At 42.3% G+C, this 23,952-nt stretch overlaps 1 protein-coding gene across 2 annotated transcripts in view; it reads left to right on the top strand.

The window, feature by feature from the left end:
• Positions 1–23,418, top strand: part of EDEM3 (ER degradation enhancing alpha-mannosidase like protein 3) — a 116,971-nt gene extending 93,553 nt beyond the window's left edge. The window contains exons 17-21 of one of the 2 annotated variants that reach the window (XM_082265425.1): positions 234–428; positions 6,426–6,591; positions 8,884–9,069; positions 13,728–13,775; positions 22,317–23,418. In XM_082265425.1, coding sequence (XP_082121551.1) covers positions 234–428; positions 6,426–6,591; positions 8,884–9,069; positions 13,728–13,775; positions 22,317–22,693 — 972 coding nt within the window. In that variant the 3' untranslated portion in view covers positions 22,694–23,418. The remainder of the gene's footprint in view (positions 1–233; positions 429–6,425; positions 6,592–8,883; positions 9,070–13,727; positions 13,776–22,316) is intronic. The other variant, XM_082265426.1, reaches the window with a different exon arrangement.
• Positions 23,419–23,952: the final 534 nt, after the last annotated feature.

Here is a 23,952-nt window from a genome sequence, read left to right as displayed (position 1 = left end):
AGCTGCAATTTAATATATTTTTGTTTTGGGGCTTCATATTAAAAAAATTGAAGGACTGTAAACCACTCCCTGTTATAGTTCTTGGATTTTTTTTCTACCCATCGTAAGGTCTTATGCCTCCTGCTACAAAATAATTGTTTTTACTATTTCACATTCTCACAAAAATCAAATAAGCTGTTCAAATAATGCATGGAAAACTTAGGGTGATGTAAATGTTGTTAACTCTTTTCTAGGCTGCCAGCTCTGTAGATGCTGAAGATGGCTTGCGTTTTATGCAGGAAATGATTGAACTCTCCAGCCAACAGCAGAAGGAACAGCAATTGCCACCGCGTGCAGTTCAGATAGTTTCTCATCCATTTTATGGAAGAGTGGTATTGACTGCAGGGCCTGCTCAGTTTGGAATGGATCTCTCCAAGAACATTGCAGGGGTATGTGAGTTCTGGTGTTTAAAAAACCTGTGTTAGCTGCCTGGAATCCTTACCTGAAAAAAAATATAGTTTGCCATTAGTGACCTTTAAAAATCGCAGTTGCATGGCTGTCATGCTGACCGAGTTGCGGTTTTAATTTTAGTTGATGCCTGTCTCAGGACAGGTATGCAGATCGCAAGTTCTAACAATTAAATAACTCAGCGCATTGAAGTGATGGGATTTGCAGTGGCAGTCTATGTGGTGGTGGCCTCTACTGATTTATTTACTAAATTGCGGTTTCCCAAATGGTGGGAAAAGTAGTATTTGTTTATCGTACATTATGGAACACAGAGCAGCCATAATAATTATCTGGGTTATATGCCACCTATAGGTGAATGGACACTGGCAAACCAAAAAGAGAGGAACCTATATAACCCCTCCCATACAGGAAGTACCTCAGTTTTTTTTCGCCAATGTCTTGAAGGTGATGGTCATGGTTGGAGAAACTCTCCAGGTTCTAAGGATATGGTCCCGGATAAAGATGTTGCAGAAACCAAGGGCTATGTGTCGAATCCATCTGGATGGTGATATACTAAAATGGATGGTACTCGAGCCTCGATAGATGGAAGACTGCGAGGTGTTGCCTGTAATGTGACCCTTTGGGCACTGGACCCTGGGATCTGGACCCTTAGACTGACTCTAAAGACGATCCAGGAGGGTGCTCTACAGGTCTAAGGGAGTGGCCCCAAGATTATAGTGGAACCCAGTACTTGAAGGTTCACAGGTGACAGAACCTGCCATGATGGATGAAGCTTGGATTCTAGCTATAAGCAGGGTCCCGCAGCAGGATTGATAAGTAATTTTTTTACATTGTTACCTAAATAACGCTTATCAGTTTGCTAAAATTTGTGTCTCCACTAGAGGGCAGTGCTGTCTAGATCAGCTGTGATATGCATACCTTGAATGCCTGACATTTTGAGCAGAGCCAGCCTCCCTAAAAGCCTGTTGTGCAGCGGGAAATAAATTCCCTACCCGCGCATCTGGTCTCACATCCGGCGCCTTCTGTGGCTGTTCCCTGCCGCTGTATATGCGGCAGATCAAAGCATGCGCAGCCTTCGTCACGAACGTGTGGTGTGCATGGGGAACTGGGGGCGTGTCGTCATGCTACGAGCATGCACGCGGGAGAGGGGCGTGCATGTAGCACGCCGTGCAGACACAGTAATAAGGAGGAGACAGCCAGTGCGTTTGAGGAAGTGTTAACGGCAGCGTGGGCTCCTGGAAAGAGTTGGATGGGACACAGAGCAGCTGCAGCTGGGCGCATGAGTCACTGTGGGTGGATAGATGTAGGCATCGACAGGTTTTGATATTGTGGAGTAACTGCGCTGTGAATGTTTGATAGCTGATGCAGCCTAACACAAGGATTGAGGGCACTAATGGTGGTACCTCAAATTTTTTTCGCTTGAATCAATGCCCTCCCGGTAGTGGAGGAGTCACAGCAGGAAGGGGCCGCCGCCGACAGGACAAGTGTGTCGCCGACAGGATTGGAGGATCATAGCCATGCATCCTCTGTGTTAACCTCCCCTGAGAGCCAAAGACGACTGGCCAATCTGAGCCATTATGGTTGTCAGGCATAGTAGCTACCTCTAGTGCTTCTGCCTCAGCCTACTTCACAGAGGATGATTTGACATCAGCTTTAACTGGCCTAGAGGGAAGGATAGCTGGCATGATTGCTTCAGTATTGCTAGGAGGGAAGGAAACGTGATAGATCCCCCTAACCTGAGTGATTAGTACAGTACTGAGTATAAGTACAGGATTGTGCAGAGGATTCAGTAGACGTAGCCGTAAGTGACCTAAAAGAGGGTCAAGCTGAGGATTCCACTTCCCGGGAGTCAGGGTCTAAGGAACCATTTTTGGCCTCCCAGTCTGAGGTTGTTAATTCAGTCTCTCACTGAAATTGTCCGGTCTGGATTTAAGTTACCTCCTTTAGAGGTTTCTGAAGTCTCATTTTCTTCATTAGGCTCATTACTCCCTCCCACAGAATGCTCAGGCTTTCCCTTTGCACCCGCTTTTTTAGCTTTTAATGCTGATTAGGATCACCCTGATAGGGTTTTTGTTCCTCCCAAAAGGTTTTCTCTGTTGAATCCGATGGAGTAAAAATTTAAAAGAGGTGGAGTATGCCAACGGTTGATGCTGCTATTTCTTCAGTGAATAGAAATGTAACTTGTCCTGTAGGACAATGCCCAGGTTTTAAAGACCCAGCGGATAAGAAATTAGAATCTTTACTAAAGGCTTCTTTTGCTATTTTTGTGTCTGCAGGACAAATGGCAGTGGCAGCTATAGGGATTTGTCAGTCTTTGAAAGACTGTGTTAAATGTTTAGCTAAGAGTATTCCTTCTAAGGGGGAGACTGCTGAAGAGTTAGAAGATTTGCCTTGTTCTTTGTATTTTGCAGTAGATGCCCTTAAGGACTCCATACAGTAGGTGTCACGTTTTGCTCTTCTGTCAGTACATATGCGCAGAGTCTTGTTGTTAAATTAGCCTGCGGAGTCACCTTGCAAGAAGTTAATAGCTGGTTTCCCCGTTCAAGGGGAATGCCTATTTGGTGACAATCTGGATAAATATATCCAAAAATTTTCGGGGGGGGGGGGGGGGGAGGGAGAGTGCACTTCTACCAGTTAAGGAGTAAATGTCCTCCTTTGAGGTGTCTAATGCTCCGGTATCCAGTACTTCGAATTCTAGGCAGTTTCAATAGCCCCAGCCATCTGGCTCTAGATGCAAACCTCCAGGTCAAAGGCAGAAGAAGCCCTGGATCCAAAGGCTTAAAGGGGCGCCCCCATTAAGGCTACTACAGTTCTCGGATGCCTGGGAAGAAGTGATGCAGAACAGCTAAGTTGTTTCCACGGTGTCACAGGGGTACAAGCTAGATTTCCGGGTGTTTCCTCCCTCTTGGTTTTCAAGGTCCAACGTAACCACAGATCAGTTAAAGAGAATTTTTTTTTTTTCAGGCTCTAGACCATCAGGCAGTGATTTCAGAAGTTCTGGCAGATGAGAAAGTCAGGGGCTTTTACTCAAATCTTTTTGTAGTCCCCAAACCAACGTTTTGAATGGAGTCGATTCGCTCAGACATTGCTTCTCTGCAAGGAGGAGAATTTTGGCATCCATAGACTTCAAAGATGCATACTTGCATATGCCAATTTTCCTGGGCCCACCAAAAGTTTCTGCGGTTTGTGGTGAGAAACCGCCATTTTCAGTTCATGGCTTTGCCCTTTGAGTTAGCCACGGCTCCGCCAGTGTTCACAAAAACTCTGCCTCCGGTATTGGCAATACAAAGATTTCAGGGGATAGCGGTTGTAGGATACCTGGACGATCTATTACTTCTAGATCAAGTCGGCTTCAAATCTAAGCCAGATTGTGTCTCGAGCAGTTCAGTTTTTAGAACATCTGGGTTGGACTCTGAACTTGGCAAAATCTGCGTTACAGCCGGTTCAGAGTCTAGAATATTTGGGTCTCCTTGTGGACACAGTGCAGGCAAAAGTATTTTGCCGCCAAGAAAGGTCCATGCCGTGAAGAATCTTCTCCGGAGAGGGAAGAAATACCCTTCTGTACGCCTTTGCATGAAGTTGCTAGTAAAGATAATGTAAAACCAGAAAGAAAGCCTGTGCGCTGCCAGAAGGTATTAGATATCAAAGCAGAGGCTAAAATAAATAAAAGGGTGAAGAAGAAAAAAGCAGCCAATTCTGTATTTTCACAAAATACTAGATCAAGAATATAGAATGAATCGGCGCTGATTTAAAAAAACGCTGAAGAATAAATAAATATCTGGGTATCCTAAAACTGTATGTTTATTCGTGCATCAATGTAATGTATTACTACCCAAGGTGCAAGTGACAATAAATAACTAAAAGATGAATAAATAAGTGATCCCTCAAATGGATTCCACAGAGGTGAGTAAAGGTGATTGTGAATCAGGGTGCCAATCATACATAAATAAATGAATAAATAAATATATCCAAAAAATTTGTGAAATAATAAAAATGCAAATTCTTAGTAATCTTCACATATAAAGTCCAAACAGAGATCAATATGTCCACTCAGTAAAATAAATATGCAGATACTAAATATAATCTTGTGCAATACTCTGTGCAAAAAAACAAGAAGTGTGTATCCTTCTATTGGACCATATCCATATGTGACCGGAAATAGTACATAAAAAATGTGACTGGTAGTGATAGTCCAAAAAATATTATGTGACTGTGATATTTAAATCCAAATTGTGATCATGCAGGGTGAGCAGGAAATCCAGAGATACAAACATATAGGTGCAATGGCACCAAGAGTCAGAAGGAGGTGTGCCACATCCTATCTTGGCGGAGAAGGATACAGGATAGTTCCAAACTGTACTCCCTCCACAGTTGATGCCTTTGAGACAAGTGGAATAATTGGCACCTGTAGACATCCAGGATGCCTGTGTTTATATTCCCTTTTATCCACTCGGCTCCTTTTTCACTTTGCAGTAGGAGACAATCACTTCCAGTTTGTCTCATAGACATTTGGCCCATCCTCTTCTCCTGGAGTATTCACAAAGGTACTTGCAACCCTTTTTTTCACTTTTAGGAACTCTGGGCATCCACGTCGCAGGCTTTCTAGACTATCTTCTGAAGGACTCATTTTACTTATAGCTATCTGCAAACATCCACAGGACTAGTCAAATGCTTCAGGCTTTCTGCTGGGTAATCCGCTTCCAAAAATCTGCTCTCCAACGTTCCTTTCACCTGGTACACTGGGGCCTATTTCTAGGCACAGCCCAAGCAAAAGTCTTCCTTCCAGAAAACAATTTGCTCTCTACCAGAACTGGCAGTTGGGACTTGAGATCAAAGAGAAACCCCTTTGTGAGATTCTGCATGAGAGTTCTAGGTCTCACAGTGGCCTCCTGTAAGGGCTATTTTATTTGAGGCCCAACACAACTTCTTGTTGGCAGAAAACAAACATGCTTCTTTTCTCAACCTGTTCATGCTCCTGTCCAGCCAAGCAACAATTTCCTTAGCTTAATTGGTTTCCAACCCAGCCTTAACAATGGGAAAGTAATTTCTGTCATAATTACTGGAAGTTGATTACCATATAGATTCCAGTTTCTTCAGCTGGGTAGGAGTTTCCAATCCCTCACATTTCAGGGAACATGGTCACCAGAGTGACCGTAATCGTTTTCTTTTTTCTTTTTTTTTTTTTTTTTCTTTTTCAGTTAAATACAGTGCCCAACATTGTATTTTTTACTTTCTTTCCTCTACTCACAGCTGATTGCTTTGAGGGGAATGACTTCAAAGGGTGCAGCCTTTGTTTACGTGATTGGTCACATCGATCACACAGTTACAGGGCCAATGAAATGGGTCCTGTTGCTTGATTTGTGACTTGCTGTGTCCAAAGAGCACAGCAATCACAGGTCAAGCCACTGTGTGGCTGCGAAAATGAGGACGTATTAGGTTAGAAATCATTGAAATGCAATGTGAACATTTATATTGGAATTTTCATTTCGATCATAGATACGCTTTAAGAACAGTTGAGCAATGCATCCATTCAGCTCATCTGAGCATTGTTTCTGACAAAATGAAAACCCTAAATAGGTGTGCCTAATAGAATGACCTCTGAGTGTAGATCACACAAATAATTGTTGAATTGGTGGTAAAGTATGCTGCTGCTATGTTCTAGCTTTTGTTTTTACATAATCAACTATAGTAACAATAGAGCAAGCTGGAATATTATGGATGCAGTACTTAGAACTTAAGCCTAGTACACCCTCTGTTTTCTTTGTTCAACCCACCAGGTTGAAAAAAAAAAGGAGCCGTATGATGTAAGTACAGCGCTGAGCTATTGTGTTCTGACAAGGGGACTGCCCCCCCCCCAGCATGTGTACCAGTCTTTACCCTGTTTTGTAGTTTTATGCTTTGGTGGGGTTTTTATCCAGATCCAAATTTTGGAAAGAAAATAATTTTGTTCCTGGTTTGTTAACATTCTGTTTCCACAGACCCGGGGCTTTGTAGCCAAAGCTGAACCTTACAGTGGCTGCTCAGAAGTAACAAACTCTGAAAACATAAAAGGAAGAATTGCACTTATGCAGAGGGGTCAGTGCATGTTTGCAGAGAAGGCTCGAAATGTACAGAAATCTGGAGCCATTGGAGGAATTGTTATTGGTAGGTGCTTGGAAAAGGTGACGGTCCTCTATTCTGCACTTATGTTCTTACCTTGCTTGATGCTCTTCCCATCCAGAGTTATTTTTTCTCTGTAGTTCATTTTTCTACATTTGATCATTGTGTAGCTTATTAAACTTTAAGCTAAAATTACTGTAATTCTGTCTGCTCAAATTTCTTTTTTAAATGCAGGCAGTAGAAGAATTGAAGAATTGTGGAACAGGAGAGATTGAGCTGTGTTATGTAAATATCCACTTTCTAGATGAAGTTGGTGCCTAGGCCCACCTTATTATTGGCAATTGAGGTGACATTTCACACTAATAGGCCTGGAAAGAGATGCAGGAGCACCAGTTTCACTTAGGAAGGGATATGTGTTACAAAGTTACTTGGATTTAGAGGCTTCAGGGACACCAGAACACGTTTGAGGCTCATAGACTTCAGATTGTCTTAGGTCCGTGACTCCTAAACAGAGAGCAGATATCACCCTTTGTTATATGCTGCTAAGCTGCGTTCATTGAGTTACAGTGCATCTGGAAAGCATTCACAGCGCTTCACTTTTTCCACCTTTTTTTTTATGGTACAGCCTTATTCAAAACTGGAATAAATTCATTATTTTCCTCAAAATTCTACAAACAATACCTCATGATGACAAAATGAAAGACAATTGTTTAAAATCTTTGCAAATTTGTAAAACCATAAAAAAAAAACAAATCACATGTACAGAAGTGCATTTGTTGAAGCACCTTTGGCACCAATTACAGCCTCAAGTCTTTGAATATGATGCTACAAGCTTGGCACACCTATTTTTGGGCAGTTCCTCCCATTCGTATTTGCAGGACCTCTCAAGCTCCATCAGATTGCATGGGGAGCATCTTTGCACAGCCATTTTTTAGATCTGTTCTGAGATGTAAAATCTGGTTAGCTCTCTGGAGCAGGTTTTCATTAAGGATGCATCTATACATTGCTGCATTCATCTTTACCTTGATCCTGACTAGTCTTCCAGTTCCTGCCGCTGAAAAACATCCCCACATTATAATGCTGTCACCACCATGCTTCACTGTAGGGATTGTATTGGCCAGGTGATGAGAGATGCCTAGTTTCCTACAGACATGACGCTTGCCATTCAGGCCAAAGATTTCAATCTTTGGTTCATCGGCTCAGAGAATACTGGTCTGAGAGTCCTTTTAGGTGCCTTTTGGCAAACTCCAGGCGGGCTGTCATGTGTCCCTTTTACTGAGGAAAGGCTTCCGTCTGGGCACTCAACCATACAGGCCTGATTGGTGGAGTGCTGCAGAGATGGTTTTTCTTCTGGAAGGTAATCCTTTCGCCACAGAGAAACGCTGGAGCTCTGTCAGAGTGACCATTGGGTTCTTGGTCACCTCCCTGACTAAGGCCCTTCTCCCCTGATCACTCAGTTTGGCCGGACGGCCCGCTATAGTAAGAGATCTGGTGGTTCCAAACTTCTTCAATTTATGGATGATGGAGGACACTGTGCCCATTGTGACCTTCGACGCTGCAGACATTTTTCTGTACCCTTCCCCAGATCTATGCCTCAATACAATCCTGTCTTGGAGGTCCACGGAAAATTCCTTGGACTTCATGGCTTGGTTTGTGCTCTGACATGCACTGTAAACCGTGGGACCTTATATAGACAGGTGTATGCCTTTCCAAATACTGTCCAATCAACTGCATTTACTGCAAGGTGGACTCGAATGAATTTGTAGAAACCTCTCAAGGATGATCGGTGGAAGCAGGATGCACCTGAGCTCAATTTTGAGTGTCATGACAAAGGCTGTATATACTTATGTACATGTGATTTTTTTTTTTTAATACATTTGCAAAGATTTAAAATAAACTACTTTCACCTCATTATGGGGTATTGGTAGAATTTTGAGGACAATAATAAATTTAATCCATTTTGGAATAAGTAACAAAACAAAATGTGGGAAAAGTGAAGCGCTGTGAATACCTCTTGGATGCAGTGTATGTAGTTTGTGTAACCCAATGGAGTCTTCCCTTCCTAATGTACCCCTAAAATGTTAAAGCAAGTATATAGATTACAGCCCTTATGTTTGCATCTTCAGTTGCAGCTGCTAAATTTCTATTCTGGAAGACTTCTTTAAAAATAGACCCGTGGCAATGTGTTCTTGCTAGCATTAGCAATGCACCACTTTTATTTGTTTTTTTTCTGGTATTACCTTGGTTGTTTACTATCACACAGTCTGTCTTCTATAAAGTACCTATACAATTTTTTTTCCCCTGCTACGTATGCTTATCTGTATATTTGTATTGCAGACGACAACGAAGGTAGCAGCAGTGACACAGCTCCTCTGTTTCAAATGGCTGGCGATGGGAAGAATACTGATGACATAACAATTCCTATGCTGTTTTTGTTCAGCAAGGAGGGAAATATCATTCTTGATGCAATACGTGAATACCAAGAAGTGGAGGTTCTGCTGTCTGATAAGGCCAAAGATAGAGGTAAAATAGTCTTATCATGAAGCATTTACCCTCCTTTACAACCCCTTTAAATTCCCCATATCTAGTAAAGTCAGAAGGTTTTTTATCTTAATGCATTCTATGAATTATGATAAAAAGCCTTCTGTGTGCAGCATCCCCCCTAATACTTTCTCTATCTCTATCCAGCGATGTCCACAAGTTCCGTGACTCTCCCTCCTGATTGGCTGAGACACCGCATCAGCGCCAGTGGGGAAGTCGATCCACGGGGCCGGCGGCTGCGATTGCCCCCGGGCACCTGCGATCTCTTCCCATGAAGAGAGAAAGGCAGTCTCCTGTTGTAAACAGAGCAGACCGTTGTACTCTCTGCTATCAACACAGAGCTGCAGTGTTCCTCCTATTTAGGAACACAGATGTCTATGTTGTCACAAGCCCACCCCCCTCACAGTTAGAAAACACCCTTTAGGCTCACATTTAACTCTTTGATCACCCCTGGGTTAACCCCTTCCCTGCCAGTGTCATTATTACAGTAACAGTGCATATTTTTAGCACTGATTACTGTAGTAATGTCACTGGTCCCCCCAAAAATGTCAGTTAGGGGTCCTGTGTGCCGCAATGTTTTGTTTTTGCAATATAAATGAAAAATTACCGAATTACAGAACTGATCAGCAGGTCCAGGTCATAAAACATTGGCCTGGAACTGATGACTGATCAGTTCTGAACCGAATCAGGTCGCTGTGGGAACGGCGGGTGTGCGATCGCGCATCACGTACCTATACGTGATTTTGCAGTATACATGTGGTGGGCGGTCCAGAACTGATTAAGAGAAGCTTTAATGCTTTTACAGGTCATCAGTTTAGAGTAAAGTGATACTAAACCATACATTTTGTTTTCTCTTTTAATAACAAACATGTTTTACTCAACTGCTCTTTGCAGTTGTTTTGCACAGAGCAACGTTGATCCTGCCCTTCTGGGGTCCTCTGCCAGCGCTCCTGGCTCCTTCTCTTCATTAACTGCCCTCATAAAAAGTTGCTTCCAAGGAGGGCTCTCATGCTGGCTTGATTCAAGGCATCGCTGCCAGCATCTATGGATACAGACCTAGGGTTTAGGCTAATGGCTCCCACTGCTATCCATCTGTCTTATAAGGAGGGAGAGAGCACAGCGCTGGATTGAGATTGAGCTCAGGTAAGTAAAAATAATGGGGGGGGGGGGGGGAGTTTCTTCCTGATCACGGAAGGTTTTTATCTGAATGCAGAGGATTCATTAAGGTAAGAAACCTCAAGCCTTTTGAGCCACCTTATCTAATAATGATGGTCCTTGAGGTTTTTGCCTTCACTCTGGCATACACAGCAATATGAAACATGTAGTGCAGTCAGTGTTTTCATACATAGTCTCCCCTGATGTAGCATTTTATGTTTGTGTAGGTGTTCATGGGGGGGGGGGGAGATGGAGGCTGACAGTTTCAGTCACTTTACATACAATCCTGGCTGCAAGGAGATTATCTGCTTTCAGGTGAAAGTGATTGCCAGTTGTACACCTGTCTGATTGCTTTCACAGATCCCTGTCCATCTAATAGACTCAGTAAAGAGAACCTGTCACAGCACAATGCTATAGCATGTGTGGGAAAATGTCACACCCCAATAAAAAAAAAACTGTAAAATGTTAATAAAGGGGGTATTAAAACTAAAAATGTAAAATATTGCAGCTTTTTTTTTGGGTGTACATAGGCCTATTGGTGTTTATTTCACGTGGTGTTCACCCCTCTGCTTTTCGACATCCCAGTTTTAATGATTAAAGAGACTGTGTCCGCTAGTGTAGAACAGTGAAAATAGTATTTTTGACTTACCAGTACATTTTTTTTTATTTAGAATACAATATGGTTTCTCTCCTCTGTTCCTATTGCTTGCTAGAGAAAAGGAGGCTAGTTTAGAGTGGAACGGGTTTTAAAGAGGGATGTCCCTGCAGTCACCTGAATGTAGCTACATATAACCCAGTTTCAATGGGCTGTCCTGTCTCCCTTACTATACTCCAATAAATTTGATTTTGTAGGGTCCACATCTGCCTGGGTAGGAGTGTTGGGAACAAAGTCTCAAAAAAAAAAATCTTTAGAGAGTTTTAGGAAAGCGTTCATTACCTTCAGACTCTAGCACACAATTGATACTTATTTTTCTGGAAGGTGTCTTTTCCATTAACTCTCTCTCGGACTTTGCAGGTGAAAAACATCCTAATTTTCTTTCTATAGATTTCACAGGGTTGCCAATGGAGTAAGTCCCCGTTCACACTAAGGCGACCTGTGAGGTGACCTGGTCGCCTCACAGGTCGCCGTAGGTCGCCTTCCATAGGGAAGCTGCGGACCCGTTCTAAAAGGAGCGACACAAGTCGCTCCGACTTAGAAAAAGGGTCCAGAGCTTCTTTGGGGCGACCTGAAGGCGCTGCCATAGACTTCAATGTTATGAAGTCCGTGCCGGCCGCTCCGAGGTCGCGGCGCACTGCTCGCACCGCGACCTCGGAGGTCGCCCCGGGAAGTAGCGTCGCTTGTATGTGAACGGGGCCTAACTGTCAACAAGAGAATACATTCACTCTTGTACTTTTTATTTATTTATTTTAATTAAACTAATAAACATCTTCTACTTACCTGCTCTATGCAATGATATTGCACAGAGCAGCCTCAAACCTCTTCTTCTGAGGTCCCTGCTCTTCTTCAGTGTCTGTCCCCATAGCAAACCACTTGCTATGGGAGCAAACATGCAGGCTTGATCCTGAGCTGGGCTGCATGCGTCCATAGACATACACAGTGTGACTTAGCACTGCCCCCCACTCCCTCCTCACAGGATTTGATTGACAGCAGCAGAAGTCCATGGCTCCCACTACTGCATGAGTGGAAGGAGAGTGTAGAGAAGGCATACAGCCATGCGCAGCGCTTAATCGACTGAGTATTTAGGAAGGTGGTGTTACACAGCAAGTTGCAAATCATTTTAGTTATAAATGTGCAACCTAAACTAGTGGATTGGTTTTGGTCACACTTCAGTTATAGACTTGATTGTATTTAGTAACCGGCTTCAAGGTGAAAAAAAAAATAGATGCTGTCCGTTGACGAATTGTCATTTTACAGCAGAAGTAAATTGCCAGAGCAAATGTCACATTTTGACCCCCCCCCCCCCAGGATCTTTTTACCATATTTGCATATATTGTATAGGGTATAGATGCGCTGATCAAGTATGTAGATTTAGACTAATTCCTGACTATGGGAACAATTGAATGGAAATAATAAAATAAAGTGAGCTATGACTGGCCGTTTTGCCTATGTATTATGGTTCGTATGAACACGGGCTGGTGGGCTCCTCTGTATACTGAGTCCTCCTTCACATGATACTCACAGCTGAGATGATCACTACATCAGCTGGTCAGCTCAGTGAGCAGAAACAACATATAGGGAAAGGAAGAGGCTGATAGTGCACTTACATCAATTCAAAAAATTCAAGTGAAATGGGTAAAAATGACACGGCCACCTGCAGTGCGGACCCTGCAAGGTAACATACACTGGCGACTCCTGTCCAACATGTTTCCCCCTCTTACAGACTTCAACTGGGAATGGAGTGTGGGTCCACACTGCAGGCGGCCGTGTCACTTTTACCTATTTTGCTTGAATTTTTTGAATTGATGTAAGTGCACTTCTTTCTTTTAATAAACCTTTTGTTGTAATGGTAATGCACTCAGCCTCTTCCTTTCCCTGCATGTTTTTTCTGCTCACTGAGCGGACCAGCTGGTGCAGTGATCCTTTCAGCTGTGAGTATCATGTGAAGGAGGATTGAGTATACAGAGTAGCCGACCAGCCCGTGTTCATACGAGCTATAATACACAAGCGAAACGGCCAGCAAACAGCAACGGAGAGGCATATCCATCCATCCACGGAGAGTGATAACCATCCATCCACGGAGAGGTCCGGTATCTCAACACTGCTCACCTGCAGCCAGCTATTGCCTTAGTCCGTCCTCATTTTGGATGTCATCTGATATTGCACCTTTATTGCCGAATCTATTAAAGACTGTTACACAGTTTCATAAAACCAGAGACTGTCATTTTACACGATCGATGTTATTTGTAGCAGTTTTTATTGACTTTAATGATTTTATAACTTTTTACACCTTTCATGTCATCAAGACTGTACACGTGGCTGACTGAATGCACTGCTCAGGATGCTCTAAAAGACATGCAGGTAGAAGATTTATAACAGAAAAACAAAACCATTTCTTCTGTCATAAAAAATAAACCTGGCTGTCAGCACTTAAAATGGACTATGCTACCTCTTTAAACATTCAGCTTGTTTCCTCAGCTCTAGAATCCCAGGCATTACAGCTTCCTTTACTGTATACAAATGTGTGTATGTATGTATGTATGTATGTATATATATATATATATATATATATATATATATATATATATATATATATATATATATATATATAATATATATATTTTTTTTTTTCTTCAGAATCTGTAACGTAAAAATGAATGATCATCTTGCAAAAGCAAACTATGATTCAATGTATTTTAAAAATGCAGATCTATTTCACTTGTGTACAATTCTTAATGTGTTTTAAATATAGTAATCTGCACAATGAAAATATATATGTTCATCATATGTTTTCCCTTCTTTACTTGTGCTTCTCCTGGAATTTCAGCTACCATTTTTAAAGGTAAAATTGTCCCAAACTACATTATTGATGGCAGTAAGTATTTGCAGCTAACAACATTGCGTTTTTGTATATTAAGGGCTTTTGTCCACTGGCGTTGTGTTCCTACGTTTAAAGTACGTTTGGAGCACATGTCAAATGCAGGATAGCAAAATTCCCATTGACATTAATTGAGTAGTGCACATGGCAGTTTAAAGGCTGCATTGGACCTGTTTAACACTGGGTTTCTTTGGATACAGTTTGTCCTATTAAGGTCTGTTTGAACTGCAGACAAAACAGATCAAGCACAGCCTCTTGTCAAATGCTCTTTTTCCATTCAAATGCTGCTACATGCTTTTGAATGGAAGATGCAGCATTTGACTTGAATGCCCGTCAGCATGAACCCTTATATACACACACATTAAGGGAATGCCAACCAAGACATTATAGTTTTGGGGACCACTGGTAGAACCACTGTCAGATTTATTGCTGTCTCCTTACTAGGCTGGTTCACTTGCACTTCCTGCTCTGGTGACTTTTTCTCGGTGGCCACTGCTTATTTGAAGTGTATAACTGAGTGAAAGAATACAAAAACATATTCAATGAATTGCTGCAATACATGCACGTTCCACCGCGTTTTTGTTTCTTTAACAACTCTGCTGCCGAAAATCGAATGCGCACCTAAAGTGTATAGGAATAATGTCACCAACTTACAAGCAAACCTGAATAGACTGTTTGGGCAATTATGTGGCAAATAAGGTTTATTGTTGATAAATGTAAGGTTATGCACTTGGGGGCTTAAAATATACATGCATCATAAAGGGAATCATCAAGGAGGATATGGGTGTTTTTGTAGATCGTAGATTAAAAGCTGAATGCCAGGATATAAGCAATCCCAATTTTACTTACTGAAGCCACAGTAACCTGATAATCCTTCTCTCTTCTTCTGTTTACCTCCTGGGGTCCTTCTGGTGTCCAAAACCCTGCCTGCTTGATGTGCAGACCTTCTCTTGGTGGAGGCAATACTTTCAGTAGCCAGGACCCTCTCTCATAGGCTCCAAAGGCTGGAGAACTCACCAGGGCAGTGAGGATGATGAGCAGGGAAAAATATTAGCTTGGTTCATTGAGGAAATTGTGACTTTGATCCATTAAACTGCTGTATGGCTTAGGAAGAGGTGTTTAATATCAAGGCTGAAGAGTAAGGTAATTGATGCACAATGCAGTATTTACATTTCATCCTTTCTTGGAGTTTGGCTTTATTACTAGCATGCAATGCCAAGCTGCAGTTCCTAAAGCAAACAAAATACTTTCTTGTATTAAAGAAGTATAGACTTAAGAACGTTTGACATAATTGTGCCCCTATACATACAGTGCCTTGCGAAAGTATTCGGCCCCCTTGAACTTTGCGACCTTTTGCCACATTTCAGGCTTCAAACATAAAAATATAAAACTGTATTTTTTTGTGAAGAATCAACAACAAGTGGGACACAATCATGAAGTGGAATGAAATTTATTGGATATTTCAAACTTTGTTAAATAAAAAACTGAAAAATTGGGCGTGCAAAATTATTCACCCCCACAAAAAATTAGTTTTATATTTTCATGTTTGAAGCCTGAAATGTGGCAAAAGGTTGCAAAGTTCAAGGGGGCCGAATACTTTCGCAAGGCACTGCGGCATTAGTGAGACCTCATCTGGAATACACGGCTTTGGGGTGGGGGGGAGGTTTGGGTGGTGTCCAGCTGGAAAAAGAAAGGGGTTCTGTCATTTACCACAGGCCAGTGGATATTGTGAGACACTTGTGATTATTTTGAGGCGAATGAGGACAGGGGGCTGAACTGTGCACTGGATGGTTTCGCCCACTGCCCATAGGAGGTGGGAGGAACTGGTTTAATTGATACTAGTATATATTTGGGTTTGCTGTTGACAGGATCAGCTCTGATGAAGGGAGCTTGACTCGCGAAACGCGTTAGCGGTCTCATCTACAAGGACGTGTTCCATTTCATCTGTGGTGGAATCTTTTAATGCGATTTTATATTCTTCTCGTCTGTGAGTATGCATTTGGCATTTTAATAAAACATTTTATACGGTGACCACAGGTAATGCATTAGGTATTGCGCCTCCTTTTCTTTCTCTTATGACTCCCCCTCTCCCCTTTTGGCGGTATTTTGGGGTAGATGTGGGTAACCTCCCAGGGACGGTTGGACCTGCCTGCAGGTTCCCTCCTCCCATCCTTAAATCCCTCAGGTAGCTGGGCTTCCCCCACTCCCTTTCCCCCCTGTCTGGACCTGGAATCTGGTGGGGGGTCCCAGGGCAGAGGATGCAGCGGAGACCCCTGGGGTCTAACCCCACTATCCCCACTCTGTAAGGGTCCTTTCTCTTTAGTTTCCTCTTTCTCCTCAGTTTCCTCCTCCTGTGTCCGGAACACATGAACAGGGATTGACGTTCATGGTGATGCTGGGTCAGAATTCTAGGCGCTCATCCAATCGGTAGGTTAAGTCCTTGGGAGTCCCGGTTATCTCTCTCTCTCTCTCTCTGCTGATGGGTATCCTGAGCCTTGGGGGGATGCTTTAGTGGTGCCAAAAGATTGTTTTTGTGCTGCAAAAACTTCCTTTCCTTATGGAGCCTCAGAGTCACATCTCCCCCCCACTGACCCCCTCATAGAGGTGGCTGGTCAATCGGAACCCCAGCTTCCCATGGATGCACTGACGGTGGTTCTGCAGTCCTTAGTGTCCCGGGTGGAAGTATCGTGTGGGCAAAGGCCGGGAGGAAGCGTCCCCCGCCTTTTCAGTCTGTCTCATCTGACTCGGAGCCTGATGCCGCCGTGGACGTGGCAAGGGGGGCTTAATATCACACCCTCAGATCCATCCAGTGGTGAATATGATTCCTCCAGACGCTCTTATCACTGCAGTGCATGAGACTTTAAAAATGGAGGATGCAGCTGATGTAGCCACGGACGTGGCTGTGTCGTTTGGTACACATAATCCACCTCACACTCCAAAAGTTTTTCCTTATGTGCCTTATTTTGACAGGTTTTCCTGTAAGGAATGGGAACAAACTAAAATTATCTTTTGTGGTCCCCAAAAGTTTTGCTGTACGTTACCCTTTTGAGGAGTCACTTTTTAAAAAGTGGACTAGCCCACCAGTGGTGGACCCTCCTGTTTCCAGGTTGAGCAAGGTTACCATGATCCCAGTAGAGGAATCCCCATCCTTTACGGACCCGGCTGACAGGAAAGCAAAGGCTGTGGCATGCAGCATATTTACTATGACTGGTTCGACATTGCAGCCAGTCTTTGCCTCAGCCCTGGTGTCTCAGACCCTAACTTAATGGGCCAAGCTTTTGGGCCAGGGCCTGGAGGGTGAGCAGGTCCCCGCTGTTTATGTTGATTTAGCAGACCAGTTGGTCCATGGGCTGCAGTTTATTTGTGATACAGCTTTGTATACAGCTCCTGTGCTGTCCAAACTTTCAGCGGTGGCTTAACAATTGGTCTGCAGACCAAGTCTCTAATAAAGCTCTCATTGATCTGCCCTTTAAAAGCGATCGCCTGTTTGGGGCTACCCTGGATGACCTCTTTAAGGGTATCCCGAGGTGGAAGAGTACCTTCCTGCCATAGTCTAGGAAAGGGAAGGAGCCTCGTCCCAGATAGCACATAGAAAATTATTTTGTGTTTCTGGGATGGAGAATAAGGGAAATGGATCTTTCAAATCTTCCCCGGAAGGTTCCAAGCATCCTTGGTCTGGTGAGCCTAGAGCTAGCTTCTCCGGACCCGCAGACAAGACTCCTACAGCATGAAGGTCTGCCCTCACCCATTATTGGGGTGGGGGGACATCTTCGCTGGTTTCTGGCCTTGTGGACCTCCTTCATGGGCGTCAAGGGGATTCATGAAATTATTATTTTGGGGGTACCCAGAAAGGGGGACAAAGCTTGTAATTTTTCAGGTTTTTTAGGTCCTGAGTCTCCTTGTGTGTATTTAATTCCTGGAAAGGTTCAGGGGATTTCTGAACTACCTCCCTATCCCTGTCCAGGGAATTGATTTATCTAGGCCTGATTCTAGTTCTGACCAGGGTGGTCCTTCCTCTGGACAAACTTCAGGAACCACAGGCCATGATTCACCGGCAGCTGTCACACAGATAGTTCTCTCTCCCATTTTGCATACAGGTTCTGAGTCTGGTATCTACCTTCAAGACAGTATGTTTGCACAGTCCTACATGCATCTCCTTTAGCAGGTTTGGCTCCACAGGAGGATACTGAGGGTCGTGGCGAAATCACAGGTTCCTCTGGCAGACGCCACACCAGTTGTCCCAAGGGCTGATCTACCATCCTGCTTTACAGTAGCTGGTTTTAATATCTTAGCTATTGAAAGCCAGGTACTGAGGGATAGAGGTCTGTCTGGATCAGTAATCCCTACCATGGTGAAGGCAAGGAAGTCGTCTTCCAGCAAGATATACCATCGTTCATGGAAGGCGTACATTTCTTGGTGTGAGTCGATTGGCACTCATCCTCAATCCTTTTCTGTGACTCGGATCTTAACCTTTCTTCAATGGGGCATTTTTCAGAACTTTGCCTTGAGTACCATTAAGGGCCAGGTGTCTGCCTTGGCAATCTTTTTTCAGCGACCCCTAGCCAAGCATTCTTTTGTTCGTATCTTCATTCAGGGGGTTTGACATGTGGCTCCACCTTTCTCTTTTGCTGCCATGGGATTTAAATTTTGTGTTTTCGGTTCTCCAGAAACCTCCATTTGAGAATATTCAGGAGATTCCCTTGTCTACGTTATCCCAGAAGGTGACATTCTTGGTGGCTATTGCAGGGTATCGGAATTTGAGGCATTATCCTGTCAAAGTACCTATTTGGTGGTCCATAGGGATAAAGTCGTCGTCCTTCCCTGTACATCATTCCTGCCCATAGTTGTCTCTGACTTCCATTTGAATGAGGACATTGTGTTGCCTTCCTTGTGTCCCAAGCGGGCTCATCCTAAGGGATGTGGTTTGTGCGATTCAGGTGTATCTGGCAGCCACTGAGTCCTTTCGGAGGTCAAACTCGCTTTTTGTGGTTACGGACGGAGCAAGAAAAGGGCTAGCGGCTTCTTCGGCTACCATCTCCAGATGGTTCAGACAGATGGTGTCTTAGGCTTATTCCATTAAAGGTCAGGTTCCACCTTTCCCTGTCATGGTGCATTCTACTCTGGCGCTGAGTGCTTCTTGGGCCTTCCATCATCCGGCATCAATATCGCAAGTTTGCAAGGCAGCCACTTGGTCGTCGGTGTATACCTTCACAAAATTCTATAAGGTAGATACTTTGGCATCTGCGGATGCTGCTTTTGGCCGCAAAGTTATGCATACTGCTGTTTAAGAGGGGGCTGTTCCCTCTTGAGGGGTGTTTTTCCATTAAACTTTTATTTTTGAGATGGGGCTCTTGTGACCCGGTTAAGGCTCCTGTGTGCTGGTTAAGGGCTTTTATATTTAGCCTTGGGTTATTTTTCCCACCCCTCATTTTTCTTTTGGCACTGCTTTTGGACGGGCCAGTAGTTATGATTTATAGAGTGCTGTGTCTGTCGATGAACGAAAATGGGATTTTTGTACTTATCATAAAATCCATTTCTCTGAGTTCATCGACAGACACAGCACCCATCCCTCAATGGAGTTCTGATACTTCTAATACTGTTTGGTACTAAACAGATTACCTAGAGCAGAGAGGGGGGTTATATACAGCTGAGGATGGCCAATAAGCGTAGCTAGGTGTTTTTTGTTCTGCCTAGTCCTATTTCTGAAGGAGGACATATAACCCAGTAGTTATGATTTATGGAGTGCTGTGTCCGTCGATGAACTCAGAGAAATGGATTTTATGGTAAGTACAAAAATCACATTATTATGTTTAACAAAAAAAAAAAAAAGATCCCACAGTGGGAGGAACAGAAAAGAGAAAGTAAAAACTTAGTTGTTGAGGCTGCAGTCACCCAAAAGAATGGGAAAACGCACAAGTGTTTGCAAGTGGAGAAACCCCAGCTCCACGCAGAGAAGAGGTGGTCACTCTCTAAGTCTCTCACTTTCAATGATAAAGATAAACAGGAAAAATAGAGAGGGTGAATCTCCCTAACAACGGCACAGACAGCAAGACTGCATTTAAAATGTAAAGGGTGTTCTAATCTCTCTCCACTCTATCAAAAGCTGGAAATAGAATTTGTTACACTTTAACATTTAATTAAAAGGTAATGTTCACCATCAGTCAAATTGCCAAAACTTTTGAAGTGTTTACTTTTTTCTTAAGCTCTTTAGAATCGTTATTGTTTTAAAAAAAAAAAAATGGCTTTTGCACACAGACACAATTTACAGTGTGTGCACATACAGAGAAAAATATAGCTGTAGTTGTGCTGCCCAAGAAGCCATAGCTGCAGCTTAATATTGCCCAGTGCTTATATGCTGGCAGTGGGGTTTTCTTGCATGTGTGTATGGGGGTATTTTTTTAAAACTTTACATTTTTACATTTAGAAAAATACACCAGTGCAATTCCACCAAAAATATGCAGCTATTGCTTTTGGGCACCACAATTACAGCTGTTTTTTACTCTGTAGCACATGTGCCGTAAATTAGTGGGAGCCCTAACTATTGTTACAGTGCTTTAGAGAGAACCACCTCAATGGTATGGTGATATGGAGCCTTATTATATATGGATGGCAGCACTCTGCTCTTTGTTTCAGAGAAGTCTGAAAGAATTTCCCAACATGATTAGTATAATTGTCTGCTGGGAAAATGACATCTTCTTCCACACAATCCTAAAAGGGTCCTTTAGGAACTTTAAAAGTCTGCATGTATACATTCCTTGCTACATACCTGGTAAAAGTAGTCCTTGAGCAACTGGGCAAGTGACGGTTTGTTTCTGGGCTGAGATGATACCATCAGTCTGCTGCAAGCAGAAGGAAGCATTTATCTCCAATGTACATGATGCTAGGTCCAGCTTTAAGTCAAATGAGGTGGCATTTCTCTACAGAATGTTCTGTGGAAGTTGCCTATACTAGAAAACGCAAAATATCCACACAGCTGAATAGTTCCATTGCCTTGTTTGAGTGTAGTTTGTATGCACTTTTCCATTATCTGTAAATCAGCTGGGGCCTCCCATAAGCTTCCATAGAAATCAAAGCAAAATGTTTTTTTATACGCATGGTTATTTAAGAAGTTATTTCATTAAGGTTGTAGTTTGTCGAAAGTCTTGGGACGATTAACTGCAGGCAGAAAGCCCTATTGAAAGCCATTGTAGGCTGACCGTTTATGCAGCTGTTCATGGCCGCTCGCATGTAATTGCTCAAGCAGCAAGTACCTTTGAATGATTGGCCCTGGATGCTGGCTTCCTGCTTCCAGGGCCCATTATTCTATAGGTAATTGCTGTAAATGGGTGCTTTCAATGGGGCTTCCCACCTGCAGCTGATCGCTAGAAAGCCCTGCTGAGTCCCCCACAACTAATCACTAATTTGCAAGTGGAAATGAGGTCTTAAGCTGGCCATAGATGGATTAAAAATGTGGCCAGTTTAGAAGCAATCAGTCAAATTTTGATCCATCTATAAGCAGGCTGATTGTACAGAAGTCGATCTCTTGATTGACTTCTGTACAGCCAGCCTGCTGGAAATTTTTCCGCTCCATGGGTGCATTCTGACAGCGGGGAAGCCTCCTTGCTCTCAGAATACAATAGTTCCGTGGGAAGGATTCCCCCATCCACCTTGAATTAATTTTCATTTGTTCAGATTGCTAGTTGAACAAAAGAAAATAAATGCTGTAAAACCTGCCTTTGAAACTGCAATAGATCATCCTTTAATCTGCAGGATTTGAATCTTGGATACAGAGGCTATTTGTTTTTAAATTCATTTTAGCTTCATGAATGGTCTACAAGTGCTGTGACCACCTTAGATCTGCCTGATATTGCTGACTTGTGAATATGTACTGCTGACTTTAAAACCTATTATTTAAAAACAAAAAATAAGAATTTTACAATATTATGTGGCAACTGGCAGGATCACAAAAAAATAGCACACCTAAAATGTAAAACCACTACATTTGGACTACTTGTAATCATGGTAGAATGGGAGATTTATTAAAACTGGAATACTCTGAATCAGGTGCATCTGTGTATGGTAGCCAATCCACTTCTAAATTCGGTGTGTTCTATTAAGCCCTGCAAAACCTGTAAAGTGATTGGTTTCTCTGCAGAGCTGCACCAGATTTTACACTCTCCACTGTTAGTAAATCTTCCTCATATTTCCTATGACAATTTGTCAAGGGACTGAAACGTATTTCTGTAATTGCATAGTAAAATATACTTTTATCACAAATCATTGGGGATTGTAGCGGCCGCCCCCCTGGGAAAGAGGGGTTTCGCCGCCAGAGATGTTCTCTTCCCCCTAGTGTGAGGGATGCTTTAGGGTGAAGCAGGAACTGTTTCAAAAAATGGTCTATGAATAGTAGTACAAAGCGGAACCTGAAAGATAGGTCACGGTTAAAAAGTCTATTGTCAAATTGTAAAAATTATCTTGTATAAACGAATGGTGTTGCTTTTGGACCTTATGGTATTATGAGGAATTATTTTGCACTAAACAATTTTTTGCTCTATTTAGATTTGGAAGAGGAGAGTGGTACACAGAAAGCAACAGAAAACGACTCTCGAAAAGATGTTCAGACAGAAACTTCATTATCTCAGCAGAATTTAGCAGATACCCAGGACTCTGAAGAGGAAACCGTATCAAAATCAAAGTCTGAAACTTCCCAGCCCCACAAAACTGACAATTCTCTTCATCCTAAGAATGAAGATGTCTCACCAGACAGTAAACCTGCTCTTCCTGAAGATACACAGGGCACTGGAGATGAGATTCATAATTCAGAAAAAACTAAAACTGATAAATGGGACAAAAAAGTGCAGCCAATAGCGTCCATATTGGCAGATTGGAAAGAAGATATTGAAGCTTTTGAAATGATGGACAAAGATGAACTATGACCAAAATAACTGAATTCAGAACTCCTATGGAAATGGTATTCAAAGCCTTCCCTAAGGGAAAGCGCTTATTGTTAACATTGTACGTGAAGGATCATACCTAGCATTGTCTTCTGTGAGATTTTATTGGGTCCACAATCACCAAGGCATGACGGTTTCAAATGTTTTTAAGGATCCATTGAGTCTCAACACTTCATAAATGATATGTGAAAGATCAAAGTTCTATTTTTATGACCTGCCAAGTGCTTTGTTAAAGTAGAAAAGTGAATGCTTATAGCATTTTTGAAAGACGTCTATCCTCATTTTTGTTTTAAATTGAGAACTGGGTTTGGGTATATTGTTAGGTTTATTTATTAAATTGTTTTGACACTTGTGCAAAAAGAAGTCATCACAGCAGTTCTTGAAATCCTGAATTCTTCAGGGAATTTGTGATTGGTTATGGACCTAAATATAATTTTGTTAATTTGTAACTGTGATTGAAACATGAAATTATATGCATTTTTTTTAACAACCAATGGCAAAGGTAGCAATATTCAACATGGGCAATAGGGACCATAATGCTTTCTTTCATGTTTAATTTTTTTTCTTTTTTAATTTAAAGCCATATTTCTACATCAATCTGTAAAATGAGACGTATTGTATAAAATATCATTCTAATTTTCCATCTTAGAAAAAGTGGGTACTATATAAAAAGGGATTTTTTTTTTTTTTTTTTTTTAACAGGTTTTTGAAACCATACCTTTTAACCCCCCCTCCAAATTATCAACGGAAAGTAGAGAACCCCCAAACTAGTTTAAAAAATTGCTGAAACTTTCATTATGTCAGATATGAGTATTTGTATTTTTTTATAACGGAGAGCTGCGGAAATGGCAGTCATAATGGTTACCAAAAAGGTACAGCTAGCAGGTGCAGATTTGTAGTTGTAAATGAGGAAAGCTGCACTGTGGCATTTAACTGCGTTGTATGGTTCAGTAGCTAATTTTTGTCCAAACAATCCAGTAGCAGCTTCATGTTGCTCACCGCCATAGTAGTTTAAAGCTTCATAGTGCAGCAAACAACATCTGAATACTAAAATGCAGCAAGGGTAAATAGTTATTAAATATAACTAATTTATTACATTGTGTTTTGCCTTGGATACGCAAGTTTTTTTTGTGCATTATTTGCTGTTAAGCAGTGAGATGTTGGGTTTAACAGCTGCAAAAAAAGTATTAGGTCAAGTCAGAACTTTTTGAAGGAAATAGCTATGGTACCACGAAATTTAC

Source organism: Pelophylax lessonae (assembly GCF_965119305.1).
Source record: "Pelophylax lessonae genome assembly, chromosome: 8".
NCBI lineage: Eukaryota > Metazoa > Chordata > Amphibia > Anura > Ranidae > Pelophylax > Pelophylax lessonae.
The sequence above is the reverse complement of the archived record's forward strand: the minus strand, read 5'-3'. Positions and strand labels throughout refer to the sequence as shown.